At 40.3% G+C, this 13,433-nt stretch overlaps 1 protein-coding gene across 9 annotated transcripts in view; it reads right to left on the bottom strand.

The window, feature by feature from the left end:
* The window catches only part of NT5C2 (5'-nucleotidase, cytosolic II), a 141,655-nt gene that overhangs the window by 17,105 nt on the left and 111,117 nt on the right, over window positions 1-13,433 (bottom strand). For 7 of the 9 annotated variants that reach the window (XM_061636127.1, XM_061636126.1, XM_061636124.1 and 4 more), the window contains 8 exons: window positions 12,545-12,586; window positions 11,173-11,280; window positions 8,554-8,620; window positions 7,983-8,153; window positions 6,944-6,995; window positions 6,360-6,420; window positions 4,604-4,780; window positions 3,488-4,234 (listed from right to left, as the gene is read on the bottom strand). In XM_061636127.1, the coding sequence (XP_061492111.1) occupies window positions 3,992-4,234; window positions 4,604-4,780; window positions 6,360-6,420; window positions 6,944-6,995; window positions 7,983-8,153; window positions 8,554-8,620; window positions 11,173-11,280; window positions 12,545-12,586 (921 nt within the window). In that variant the 3' untranslated portion in view covers window positions 3,488-3,991. Of the gene's footprint in view, window positions 1-3,487; window positions 4,235-4,603; window positions 4,781-6,359; window positions 6,421-6,943; window positions 6,996-7,982; window positions 8,154-8,553; window positions 8,621-11,172; window positions 11,281-12,544; window positions 12,587-13,433 lie in introns of those variants that run through there. The other 2 variants (XM_061636128.1, XM_061636129.1) reach the window with 2 other exon arrangements.

Here is a 13,433-nt window from a genome sequence, read left to right as displayed (position 1 = left end):
TCCCAAGCACAAGTCTTGCAAGTATGGTTGTGTAATGCCTACCTTGGCTCTTGGACGATGGAAAGTTTGTAAGCCTTTGTGGTAGACATATCTGGTACTGAACTCTCAGCTGTGGTGTCACTATACTCAGAGCCAGCTCCAGGCAGGCCAGGGCCTTTGGGCATCAGCTTGCCCTGGCCCCCAGCATGTGTGTGCATTCGCGTGCGCCCCCCACCTACCTGTCTCCTGTCTTCTACTATTGCCATTAACCAAGATGGCGGCCACGGTTTCCTTAAGGGGATGAAGGCTCCGCCGCCATCTTTGTTGATGGCATGCATGCGTGCGCATCTCTGCCATCAACTAAGATGGTGGCAGGGGCTTAAGTACTTTAGGGAAACCGCGGCCGCTATCTTCATTAAGGGCTATACTAAAAGGCAGGAGACAGATACGTAGGGGGCGTGGGGGGGGGCGCAGATCACCCACTGAGGGCACCCCTGTTACCCTGTAGTTAGGGGCTCTCGGGCCAGTGTCCCACCTGGCCACCCTTTAGAACCAGCCCTGACTATACTACTCATGTTACTGAAATTGAGGCCATTCTCTCTCCTTTAGTGCATCCCACAATGAGAAGGTAGGTTGTGTTATGACAGCCTGAAAGAGTAAAGGTTGCGCAAGGAATTTTCAGCAAGTTTTTAGACTGGAATGTAGTTAGGTGACATCTACTGTCACTTGTTTTAACCAACCTCTTGGTATATGAATGTGGCATTTTGTGGCTTTTATGTGGCTGTAGTTCATTGTGGTTTGGCTTGTTATTGTAGAATGCTGTATTTATGCTCCCCAGACAAATTGATAAAAGGTGGCAATATCTTCATCTAAAGAACTTGCCTGCTGACTGTAGCTCACTGGCTTGGAGACAACCATTGCACACCCGCAATCCATCAAATCAAGACTTAAAACTGGTACTGTGAGGGGAAAAGATATTACTAGGTTGTTAGTTTTACACAAACTGTGGAAGGATGGTGGGAGCCTTAAAACTCAAAACTCTGTTTCTTAAAACAGTGAAATCCTATTTAAACTGCGTGTGGAGAAGAGTCCGGCTCCATTAGTGAACAGAGGAGCAGACAATGTGCAAAATATATGTGCCACCTGGAGGTCTAGAGTCCTCTGTTCTGCTCTCACAGACAAACCCAGTTCTCAAGCTTTCCTATGCAATTCCCCCCCCCTTTAAAACCCTTGTATGCTGCACAGATTTCCAGTACTCGTTACACACCATGTCATGGCTTTTTAAGGCCATACAGTTTGTCTCCATATATTGCTGCATTCCAAAGCTTCTATTCTTTTTGTCTTTTGTGGGACCCTTGTTGTATTGTGTAATATTTCTTCAAGTTTTAGCATTCTACCAACAGTATTCCACATTGTCTGTTTGTATAAACCCTGAAAAAGCACAAATGAAATGTACACATTTCGTAAGCCAATTGATATCCTAATATGGTGTATGCTCAGTGGTGTTGCAGATTTCCAGTTTCTTCTATTTATTTTAAATCTGATTTATTTGTATATCTTTGCGATTTTTTAAAAAAGCAGTTTTTAAAAAAGTTTATTTCTGTTAGATAAATGATTCTTCCTGTTAAACTTTCATGCTTAAGTGGGGGTTTTTTTCACTGCATGTGTCATCTTTATTTTATTTACAATGGGGTGAGTTATTTTTTTTTTAACTAGCGGTTTGAGGTGTGGAGAACTGAAGGGATGTGTGTTTTCAGAGAGTCCGTTTGGCCAGGACTTATTAATGGTTACTGAAAGTCTTGCTGATGATCTATTTTACTTTCATACTGCAGGGAGCAGGAAAAAATCCACAGCCACTAGCAAGAGATGAACGGAACCCATCAGTTTCCTCCAGCTTGAGAATAAATGAGAATTCTAAAGCCCTAGTTTTCAGATAGGTAGATTGTGGCCCTCTAGCTGCTTCTTGTTCCTGTTGTTGTCGCCACACCTTTCTCTCTTGATCGTGGCAAGTCTTGCTGGTTCTTTCCTGGCTGTCTTTATCACACTGTTTTTTATTTTTGTTTTGCTGAATTTTGATGGATATGCACATTTTTTTCTTGAAATACAAGCTCTGAATAACCAGTGTAGTGCATCAGATCCAAAATATACCCTTGCGTGGCTTCTCTTTATTTTTACATATTTTTTGGTAGAGTATCAGTCTTTAAGGAACAGGCCCGGCCTCCATTTGTAAAAACTTCAAGCTTGTTGCTGGAAGGAAGATGTAAACCGAGTACTGCTGTGGCTTAATCTTTTGGGATGCAAACTACTAATGTGGTATAGTGTAGCCAAGTGGAGACCGGCAAAAAAACTTTTACACATGAAAAACATCTGGTTTGGCAGTGGTTTTTAGCTTTCTCAGTAAAGTCTCAAGTGTCTCTTTTCCAAGCTTTGGCAAAACAACACTCTGTTGACTTTTATAATGTCAGTGTTCTAGCCAAGGGAATGGAGGGATATAGTTGGAAAATGCTTTTAACAGTTCAATCCTAGAGTGGGATGGTGGAAGGGGAAAATACAAAGCCAGTATAACTGCCTTATCTAATACCCCACAGGCCAGTTTTAGGCACGTATCAGAACAGTTTATGAAACCTCATGATTTATTCAGTTGCAGGACCATCACAGCAGCACCCGCTTCTCCTGCTGATTTATAATTCAATGTATTTTAATAATGGAATAGGACTAATTACAGTTAAGTGATTCAAAGTAAAACTTCTAATACTTCAAAATAGGGCCTCTCTTCCGTCTTTGACACTTGAATGGCACAGTATGGTAAGGGACCGTATACCTTGGGAAATCGTATGTACTGCTTGTTTGCATCAAAAAGGAAGTCAGCCTGCCCCTATATTGTAGGATAGGTTAAATCATATTTTTCTCTGAATTAACAGCCTGCACTAACAGGTGATCAGCGCCATTTACAAATAATATGGATCAGCCCTTCAGTTATTTTCATTCTAGGAATGGCAGTAAAACAGAGTGGCAACAATAAGAACATTCTGCTGAAGGCTCTAGGGCAAGGCACTCCCTCCCCCAAATCTCTGATTCCATATTACATAGAGTCACAGTGGCTGCCAGCTGCAACATAGCATCTTACAGGCTGTTGTTCCTAGGTTAGACTCAATTTAGCCACAGTAAGAGTCTAGGAAAGGTGACGCAAACCTTTTCTCTTCATAGACTTTATAATGATCACTGTGGGTCACACAGAAATACGTTATTTCCTTGTGAGACATGATCACAATATAGCATGGAAGGGTCCCTTGCTGACAGAGATAAATTCAGGGCATGGAACAAGCACACAACGTAAGGACCTGTTTGGAAGACCCTAGAATACATGCACCACATGCCAGGAACAGAGAGGATAAAAGCGTTGGGATCTGAGCAAGAGAAGAACTAGTTATCAGCCAAATCAAGAATATGTGGCCTGATAGTCTTTCCTGAATCAGCCAAAACAGAAAGAGCAGAAGCAGAACGGCGCTAGGAGGAGATTAGAGAATTATATTTCAAAAAGGAATATTGTGCTTAACAGGGGTGGATTTAACTCTGGAATTGCCACCATTTCCGTGCATACAGTATTAGGTTTTGGGATACATCTTTTCCCAAAAGGTGCCAGCTGTGATGAACTGATACTGGCTACTGTGATTGCTGCAGGTCCTACGGCAGGCTCACTGCACCAATTCAAAACCATCTCTTGGAGGCAGTTTTAATAAAACGCACAAGTAAGAGGAACAAAGGACACACAAGCAGCCCTTCCCTCTCATGTTCTATAGGTACAGCAATGCAGTTAGGCATCTGTGTCTGGTCCTACCCTCACGCAGTGCAAAATCCTTTACAGTTGGAATAAGTCTGCAAAGAATAAAGGGTTTCTGATTAGTGTTAATTTTGTTGTCATGCCCACCCCATACCCCAGGACTAGTGGGATTCTGTTCCTGCTAATCACTGCTACAGCCATGCTTTGCCAGGATGGGTTCAAATTTCATTTCTATTCTTCTTCTTCTTCCTCCTCCTCTTCTTCTTCATCATCATCCTCATCATGGCAATGTGTTATTTCTTGGGGAGTTTGAGGGAAGAGGTTGGGTGGTTTAATCTCACTCACAGATCGGGTCAGCTGGTGTCGTTTGTCAGAATCTTTGAAGTCCACTGAAGTACGGTTTCGGGTAGCCATAGGTGACTCCATCTCATTGATATCCACATGGGTGTGCTCTACTGTTGACTCATGTGGCATCTGTATAGAGACATGAATATTAGTGTTCTAAGAAGATTATTTTGACTACCTTAGCAGCTGCAAACGCAGATGCTAATTCACCAGGTGCTTGACACTCACCACATATTATATTAATATCCTACTCAGGATTTATAAAATAATTTATATAGTGCTTTTCAACCCTAAGAATGGTTCCCACTGTAGGTTACAACAATTAAACTGTTAAAATGTTAAAACTAATGCTAACAGATGCATTCAAATGTATATCTGTTCTGGTCAGGAGTGCCTTACACTATGCCTTTATGGAATTCAGGTACAGACAGAGATCTATGCATGTACTTGTCTGAATGCAGTCACTGTCCATTGGCAGCTCCATGGATTTGAACTCACCAGCACATGGGCAGCTCTGAACAGGTAACTGAAGGGATAATACAAGAGGTTGATGAATGATGCTGCATAGAGGTCCGCATAGCGCATCACCTGGCTTGCAAAGAGGGTCTGTCTGGAGCCACTTCTGAACAGGCTCCCCATCATCCCGTAGCACATGTCCATGTCATGAGTCACTTTCTAAAATCAGACAGCAAATTAGACATTTGGTCACTTCATGGAAAGGAAAGTTCTGCATACTTAAAAGTATTGCAGGTGGGAGAGCCTCACATGTACACTGGAGCACACCCAAGTTCCTGAATTATTTCAAAGAAGCAAATAGATCAAAAACTATTCTAAGGCAAATGTCCCAGATAAAAAGAATTCTTCAGCAATCTACAGTGCCCTCTAGAAGTATGCCAGCGTCGGCTCTGGTCTAATGTTCCTTAGCCACATTACTGATGGAAAAAATAGAATTTGGCCTAAAGGAAGGAGAAGACAGCCAAAACAGCAAAGGGATTTGTGGATATAGAGGCATGTGGCATAAAAAGCCTGCAAGGCAGTGTGTATATAAGAAATTAAATTTCAAACTACATTTTATTAACAGTGTGATCAAACACAACTAGAGGTCTAAGGCTGCCATTGTGGCCCATCTGTGAGAAATAAGGTAAGGCATGGGATCTTTGTCTACTTGCTCAACATACTGCAGTCTACCAATAGCACTTCTCCAAAGGCATGGTGGAAGGGAGATGAAATAAATCTCAGACCCACTGCTGCCATTCACCATTCCAAATTCTCATGCTCCACTGGGGGTGGGAAAGACGGCCCAATCGGGATTTGCAGTCCTACCATAGGGATTGGTTAGTTTAAATCCCTTCTGAATTTCAGCTCCCCCATCTCTTCCATCTGAAAATCTTAAGATGGCAGCAGAGTTCTGAGAAAAGAGCCCCTAGTACTACTAATAGTTGCACAGCTAAGAAAAATCACATCTACCAGATTTTTCCTTCTGTGAACCTCTTACAGTACAGGAGCTGTCACTGTTGACCTAAGCAAACCTATTTCCAACTAGTCTCTGCTCCCACATTAGTTGAATTTCCCTTGCTTGCCCACTTCTTCCTTGCCATTAGCACACAGCAATTCCAGTCCCTATATGAGATTACCATATTCATCCACTACCCAGTTTAACCATAGGTCCCTACTTTTTTGGGCAGGGCTCTAAGTAGATGGATCACAGTCATGTGAGTCCTGCCCTTTTAATAAGCTAAAAGCAGCCTCAGAGACAGAGTTTATATAGAAGGAAGAATGTGTGAGAGAACTGGGGGGGGGGTGAGCCAAAAAGAGCAGCATGCCGCCTGACTTATAATTCCTCTGCTCAAGATTGCAGCTCCCCAAAGCTGATTTTTGTTTTTTTAAAAAAGGTAGGAGACCATTACCTGCATCTGCCATGTAACTGACCTCAGTGTATTACCTCTGTCTTCTGTTTCATCTTTAGTTACTCTAACTCAACTAGCCTTCCTATTTGATCAACAGTCCTGTTACTCTGTTCTTAGGCCCATGAGGTTTTCCAACAACCATCTCACTTCCTTAGCTTCTCCTTTTCCTCACCTCCTTGCCTTAGATCTGACTCTTCCAACTTCTGTTAGGTTCCTATTTCGGTCCACTGCCTATTCCACTCCTGAGCTTCCCTTCTTTCTGGAATCTCGCTATTGAAGTTAGCACAGAGTACTGCACTGGAAAAGGGAACAAAAATCTAACCAAAAGGCATTCCGTTCACCAGTACCTTAATACGCCTTTGGATGGAACTGATGTCAGGACGCTCATTGCTGCTACTATCCAAATGCCTGTTTAAAGTAGAGAGAAAAATCATTACAATAGGAGACATAGAAAGATTAATGTTTGGGAGAGCAAATACTAATTTAGGAAAGCTGATTGTTTCAGACAACAGTGATAGGCACAATGATACTCTCTTCCCTACTCCCCACAATTCCCAAGTTCTATGTTAATTTGGAGCCCTTTGACAGGATACAGCCACTCACTAAAAAAGAGAGATTTTATCTAACTCATTAGGAGGAGTGTTTGGGTTATATTCTGAGGAGAATACAGGCATACCCCGCTTAATGTCGCTTCACTTAACGTCGCCTTGCTATAATGTACATACTCCATACACCACCATACCCCGCTTAACATACGCGTGCTTCGCAATTATGGATACTTAATGGCATGACGCTGCTGCCATCTAGTGGCGATTGCAGTGCGGTACATGCATAGATAATTGCTTCACTTTAAGTACATTTTCACTTTACATACACGCTCTGGTCCCATTGTGTATGTTAAAGCGGGGTATGCCTGTAATCCATCACTTACTTGTATAACTCAGCCAAAAAGATGTCTAGACTCTGAAGTTCTTCAAACAGGCCTAAGCAGCAGAGGGGAGAAAAAGTAAAAAGATATTATGAGAGTGGACATCAGCTGAAGCAAATGCTCCTGTGCAGATTACCACACCAATATGGCAAGAAGCACAAAAACACACCTTGAGGATTCTACTGGCTTTTCAAGTCGTGGTATTACCTGTTGATTTAGAACACAATTCTACAATTTTTGCCATATATGACTTAATAAAACTAATGTGACAACTCAGATGGGTAGAAGATCCGGCCCTTTATTTTTGTTGTGTGAATGGTGTTAAAAAGAACAGATTTTACTATCCCACAGTGAAACATAGCAACAAAACTTTTGTATGTCTGCAATGTCTCCTGGTATTCAGGATATTTGGAAACCTTTCAGTCTATAAGGAAGCCTCCCCCAACCTGATGTCCTCCAGATATTGTTGGATTACAACTCCCATCATCCCTGATCATTGGCCATGATGGCTAAGACTAACAGAAGTGGCAGTGTAAAACATCTGGAGGATACAAAGTTGGGGAAGGCTACTTTAGGATTACAGTTTCTACTTCTTGCTCCTACCATGCTCATGACAAATGCAGTTGAACATTTCAGCTGCACTTTTCTGCATACTTTGTATAGTGTAATCTAATTGCCTTCATAATATTTGTTTTAATTGTTCTTGCAATTTGCTTTGAGCATTTTAATAAAAAGGCAGAATATAAATATTTTAAATAGACAAATAACTGGCAGATGTCAGCAAAGCTGGGCCATGATTAGCAGAGTAAGCTAATTCTCCTAGAAACAGTCCAAAGCAGGAAAAAAGATAAGCATATAAGAAGAAGAATCTACAGAAGTTATGGACATCAAGTTACAAAACTATCCAGATACTTGCCTGTTTTCCATTTTTTGATGCACAAAAACAATGTAAATAATCAAGTGATTTTCCTACTACTCTGCATCAAGCCAAGCTACACTAGTTAAGAGTAGAGAGGAATGGACTAGTCAGGTCATTACTTACAGCTTTTGTCTGTCCAGACATGAAGCTCCTGTGCCAGCTCTGGAATCACTAGGAACGTCCTCCAACCCTGGCGTTTTTTGGACTTCAGGATATCTCCAAAAATGTGATCACCTATGTACAATATGTCTTTGCCCTTGGCCCCCAGAAGATCACAGATTGTATCAGAGGAGCCTGAGAAGAGAAGGAAGAAGAAAGCAGAAGGGCCAATAGTTATGAATCCGAAGCATTTCCTTACCAGAAAATCCATGCGTTCAGTGCATAAACATCCACCCTTAGCATGCATCTGCTCTCTGAACTGATGGCTGCAAATGCAGGGCTTCTTCAAATGCATTTTTTGCACACCTATATATGATTCCAGAGTAGAAAATACACACATTGCATGTAAATGTATTGATACCACACTCTTGTGCCAAACAGCATACATATAGATGGCTCACATGTAGCCTTTCCTTCAGGCAAAGCCTGCTAACATCATGGAAAAATCTAAAGTGATTCAAAACCCAAGGTGAGACAGAATAAAGCTAAAACCTCTGTCCCAGCTCCTGAAAAAAGAACTACTAGGCTACTTTACCTCCAGAGTAGACAATGCCATGTTGCAATGGGCCTGTGTAAGTACCAATCTTCAATTTGCCAGTAACCTGCACAAAAAGAGAAATTCATTTGATGAAACTGTAAGCCTCTCCACTATATAGGTTTGTGTGTGTGTGTGTGTGCATGCACACACACCCTGAATCCATCATGCTGCAGTTCACAGCCCAACAGACAGGTGGTGCTGTTAACTATATTGCATTAGTGGAGGAGGCAGCAGGGAGCTAGTCTACAAGGGGAGGGGGCTCTCAGTCACCTCTAAAGGGGCAGGGGAAAGCTAGCAGAGTAGCCATGTCTAAAGGACAGGGGGAAGCAGATGGGGACCCTTAGCCAGCTCTAAAGAGGAGGGAGGAAAGCGGGGGGAGGAGGCTTGTTGTTGTTATGTGCCTTCAGGTGGATTATGACTTATAGTGACCTTATGAAACAGCGAACTCCAAGAGCATCTGTCATGAACCACCCTGTTCAGATCTTGTACGTTCAGGTCTGTGACTTCCTTTATGGAATCAATCCATCTCGTTTGGTCTTCCTCTTTTTCTACTCCCTTCTGTTTTTCCCAGCATTATTGTCTTTTCTAGTGAATCATGTCTTCTCATTATGTGTTCCAAGTATGATAACCTCAGTTTCATCATTTTAGCTTCTAGTGACAGTTCTGGTCTAAGTGTAATAAATATTAAATATTAGACAGGCTATCTTTTCAGTGCCTATAGAAGACCTTCTTCTTTCCACAAGCCTTTTAAGTTGAGACCTTGTTCCAGTCTGCATCTCTGTTGGAATTGCTTTTTAATATGTTTTTAAAGCTTTTTAAATGTTTTAAACTTTTTTTTAAAAAAAAGATGCTTTGAAAGCTTTTTAAAAATATATTTTTAAAGATGGTTTGTTTTAATGTATTTTAAAGTCTGTTTTTATGTTTTAAGTGTTTTTAGTGCTTTTGTTGGCCGCCCTGGGCTCCTGCTGTGAGGAAGGGCGGGATATAAATCAAATAATAAATATATAAATAAATATATTTTGTTCTAACACCCAATTATTTGTCTTTTTCGTGGTCCATGGTATCTGCAAAGCTCTCCTCCAACACCATATTTCAAATGAGTTGATCTTTCTTTTACCCACTTTTTTCACATCCATACACAGAGATTGGGAATACCATGGTCTGAATGATCATGACTTTTGTGTTCAGTGATACATCTTTGCATTTAAGGACCTTTTCTAATTTTCTCATAGCTGCCCTCCCCAGTACCAGCCTTCTTCTAATTTCTTGACTATTGTCTCCATTTTGGTTAATGACTGTGCCAAGCTATTGATAATCTTTGACAAGTTCAATGTCCTCATTGTCAACTTTAAAGGTGCATACATCTTCTATTGTCATTACTTTAGTCTTCTTGATATTCAGCTGTAGTCCTGCTTTTGTGCTTTCTTCTTTAACTTTCAAGAACATTTGTTTCAAATCATTACTGGTTTCTGCTAGTAGTATGGTATCATCTGCATATCTTAAATTATTGATATTTTTCCCTTCAGTTTTCACACCTCCTTCATCTTGGTCCAATCCCGCTTTCCATATATGTTCTGCATATATGTTATACAAATAGGATGATAAAATACACCTGTCTCATACCCTTTCCGATGTAAACTCAGTTTCTCCATATTCTGTCCTTACAGTAGCCTCTTGTCCAAAGTACAGTTTGTGGATCAGGACAATCAGATGCTGTGGCACCCCCACTTCTTCAAAAGCATTCCATAGTTTTTCATGATCTACACAATCAAAGGCTTTGCTGTAATCTATAAAGCACAGGGTGATTTTTTTCTGAAATTCCTTGGTCTGTTCCATTATCCAACATATGTTTGCGATATGATCTCTGGTACCTCTTCCTTTTCTAAATCCAGCTTGGACATCTGGTACTTCTCACTCCATATGTGGTAAGAGCCTTTGTTGTAGAATCTTGAGCATTACTTTACTTGCATGGGATATTAAGGTAATAGTTCGATAATTACTGCATTCCCTGGGATCCCCTTTCTTTGGAATTGGGATGTATACTGAAAGCTTCCAGTCTGTTGGGCATTGTTTAGTTTTCCATATTTGTTGACAATTTTTTGTCAAAATTTGGACAGATTCAGTCTCAGTAACTTGTAGCAACTGTACCAGTATGCCATCTGTTCCTGGAGATTTGTTTCTTCTAAGTATTTTAAGAGCAGCTTTCATCCCCCCCTTTTAAAAGTTTTGGTTCTTCATCATATGGTTCCTCCGTGAATAAATCTGCCATCCTTGCTTCTCTTTTATTTAGTTCTTCAGTGTATTGCTTCCATCTTCCTTTTATTTCAATAATCAATATTACCAGTTCATGATCTGTACCGCACTGTGCTCCTGGTCTTGTTTTCACAGAAAGTTCTCCATCTTCTGCTACCAATTATATAATCAATTTGATTCCTAGGAAGAAGCTTAGCCAGATCTAACCCCCCCCCACACGCACACACACTAACTCATTAGACCAGTGGTTGGGAATCTTTTTTGCTCCCACCCTGTGGGCCAACTTTGGCAGGTGTCAATCATGTGACATTAAGGCCCCATGTTTTCTTCCATACAAGCCTAACTACATACACTATCACTCACCGTATCCACCTGCCTCAGGACTGTGCCTTCTCCAAAGAAAAGAGGTTTACGCGCATCCACAAGGATGAGGTCAAAGTATGATTGCCATGGCCGGTGACAGCTGCCAGGCTAGAGAAAAATCAAACAGATGAACATCTTTTTAAAGATCATGGTAGCAAATTCTAATTATTCACACTGATTTCTTCAGCAGTAGAGATTGATACTACATTCTATCTGTACTCCAATAGCATGGCTACTACAAGAAATCAGTATGTCAATTACAGACTGTCCAGCTTGTCAAGAAAAGCACGATCCAGAGGATCTGTGTTCCCTGTAATCTTTAGGATCAACTTATCAATTAATGTTTGATTCAGGAGGTCACCTAAACACGGGACTATATCTGACATTCCATAGCTTCTTTGTTATTAGTAATTTATTAGGATTTTCTTTTCCTATTTCACAATATTATACAACTATTATGAGTTCTCCAACACCCAAACATATTAGTTCCCTAACACTTCAATTCAATAACTATACCCTATGACTACCAATATACGAAAGGAAAAGTAGGTATTTTTAAATTTATTTTTATTTAACAGTATTTATATACTGCTTAATTATCATTTACATGAAATTACCTATATAACTACTTCAAATAATTATACAAAGACCCAGGCATCAATCAATCACTGCCAGGGCTTTCAAAGCACAAGCCACAACAGCATAAGCAAAGAAAGAGAACAGTATATATATTTATATTAAACCACTTTTCATTTCTAATATGTATAGTAGGTACATAAAGCTCTGAGCCTTAAAATTGAAGAGTCCATTTCCTGAAGCTGTGAAAAAAATATTATAAGTGAAAGTATTGCAACAGCACTGTTATCCTCCATTAGTAGATATGTGGCTAAGAGATAATTCTTTGTATTTAAAGCAAGCAGCTTCCACTAAAGCTGCAGGCAGGCAAACAACTCACCACTAAAGGCAATGAATACTTTTGAATAGATCACAATTGGATCTCAGTGGTTCCTATTTTTTTATCACTAGTGACCTCTAGAGGCTGCATATCAGGCATATGAACACAGACTTTCATTATTTCCACCTGTTCTGGAATAACCATAATAAGCTGACACCATGCCTCTAGAGGTTGAATTTCACAAATAGGAATATAAATGACTATCAGGTTTCTCCAATCCCCACAAACCAGGACTTGAATCCTATTCTCCATTTATTTAGGAAGGGATTATATACCATCTAACACAGCGTTCCCCAACCTGGTGTCATCCAGATCTTTTGGCTGAGGCTGATGGAAGCTGTAGTTCAGAACTTCTGGTGGGCACCAGGTTAGCAAAGGCTGATCTCCCACTAAAGCAATAATTTGCTCATCACCCACCTTTGGTCCATGTGGAAAATCAAACAGATAAGTCATAATTTTCTGAAAGGCAAAGTAGAAGACAGATTGGATTTCTTTCTTAGTCAAGTTTAAACAATATTTTACAAATAGACTTCAAAAATACAAATCTATAATAGGCTCTGTGGGTACTGAAATGCCATTTTAGAAAATCCTTTGTTTTCATGATAACACAAGGCATGTCTTAGTTCTTCAACTCTGACAGCACAAACCAATAATGTACCTTAAAAAAAATCTTGGGCTCAATGCATGGGTTCATTATACAGCCACAAGATACTATAGCCAGCATGGGTTTTTCACATTCCACCATATTAAAATAAAAATATCCCCATTCCATTCTGCTGCTTCCCATAAGCTCATTTCAAAACAAAATCTTACAAAATATTATAGTCCTGAATTAAGAAACGATTGCTTAACAACCCTCTAAGTTTTCATGGTGATACACAAAACACTCAGAGAGAATTGAGAGTTCGAAGTGTAAAACAAGAGAGAAAAATGCAGACCCCTGTTGGACTTTTTTCTATCAGTGGTCTCATAATTCATTGAAATTAATTAAAAATCAGCAATATCCACAGAGTACCTGTAATCCTGTTACTGACCTTGTCCCATACTCTGACCTTCATCTTCTGCAGTTTAAAAGTTTAAAAAATGACTGGCTGATTTTTAATTAATTTAAGAAAATTTACATTGAAGTCAATGATAAGCCCAGGCATGCTCAGCAAGAACCAATTGTCAGTGTTCTAAAAGCCAGACTTACAGCTGCTGAGCTTGCCTAATCAGGGGGCCATACCCACACCAGACCTTTATTTCACTTTAGACAGTCATGGCTTTCCCCAAAGAATCCTGGGAAGTGTAGTTTGGCCAGAGTAGT

Source organism: Rhineura floridana, chromosome 7 (genome assembly GCF_030035675.1).
Source record: "Rhineura floridana isolate rRhiFlo1 chromosome 7, rRhiFlo1.hap2, whole genome shotgun sequence".
Lineage (NCBI taxonomy): Eukaryota > Metazoa > Chordata > Lepidosauria > Squamata > Rhineuridae > Rhineura > Rhineura floridana.
The sequence above is the reverse complement of the archived record's forward strand: the minus strand, read 5'-3'. Positions and strand labels throughout refer to the sequence as shown.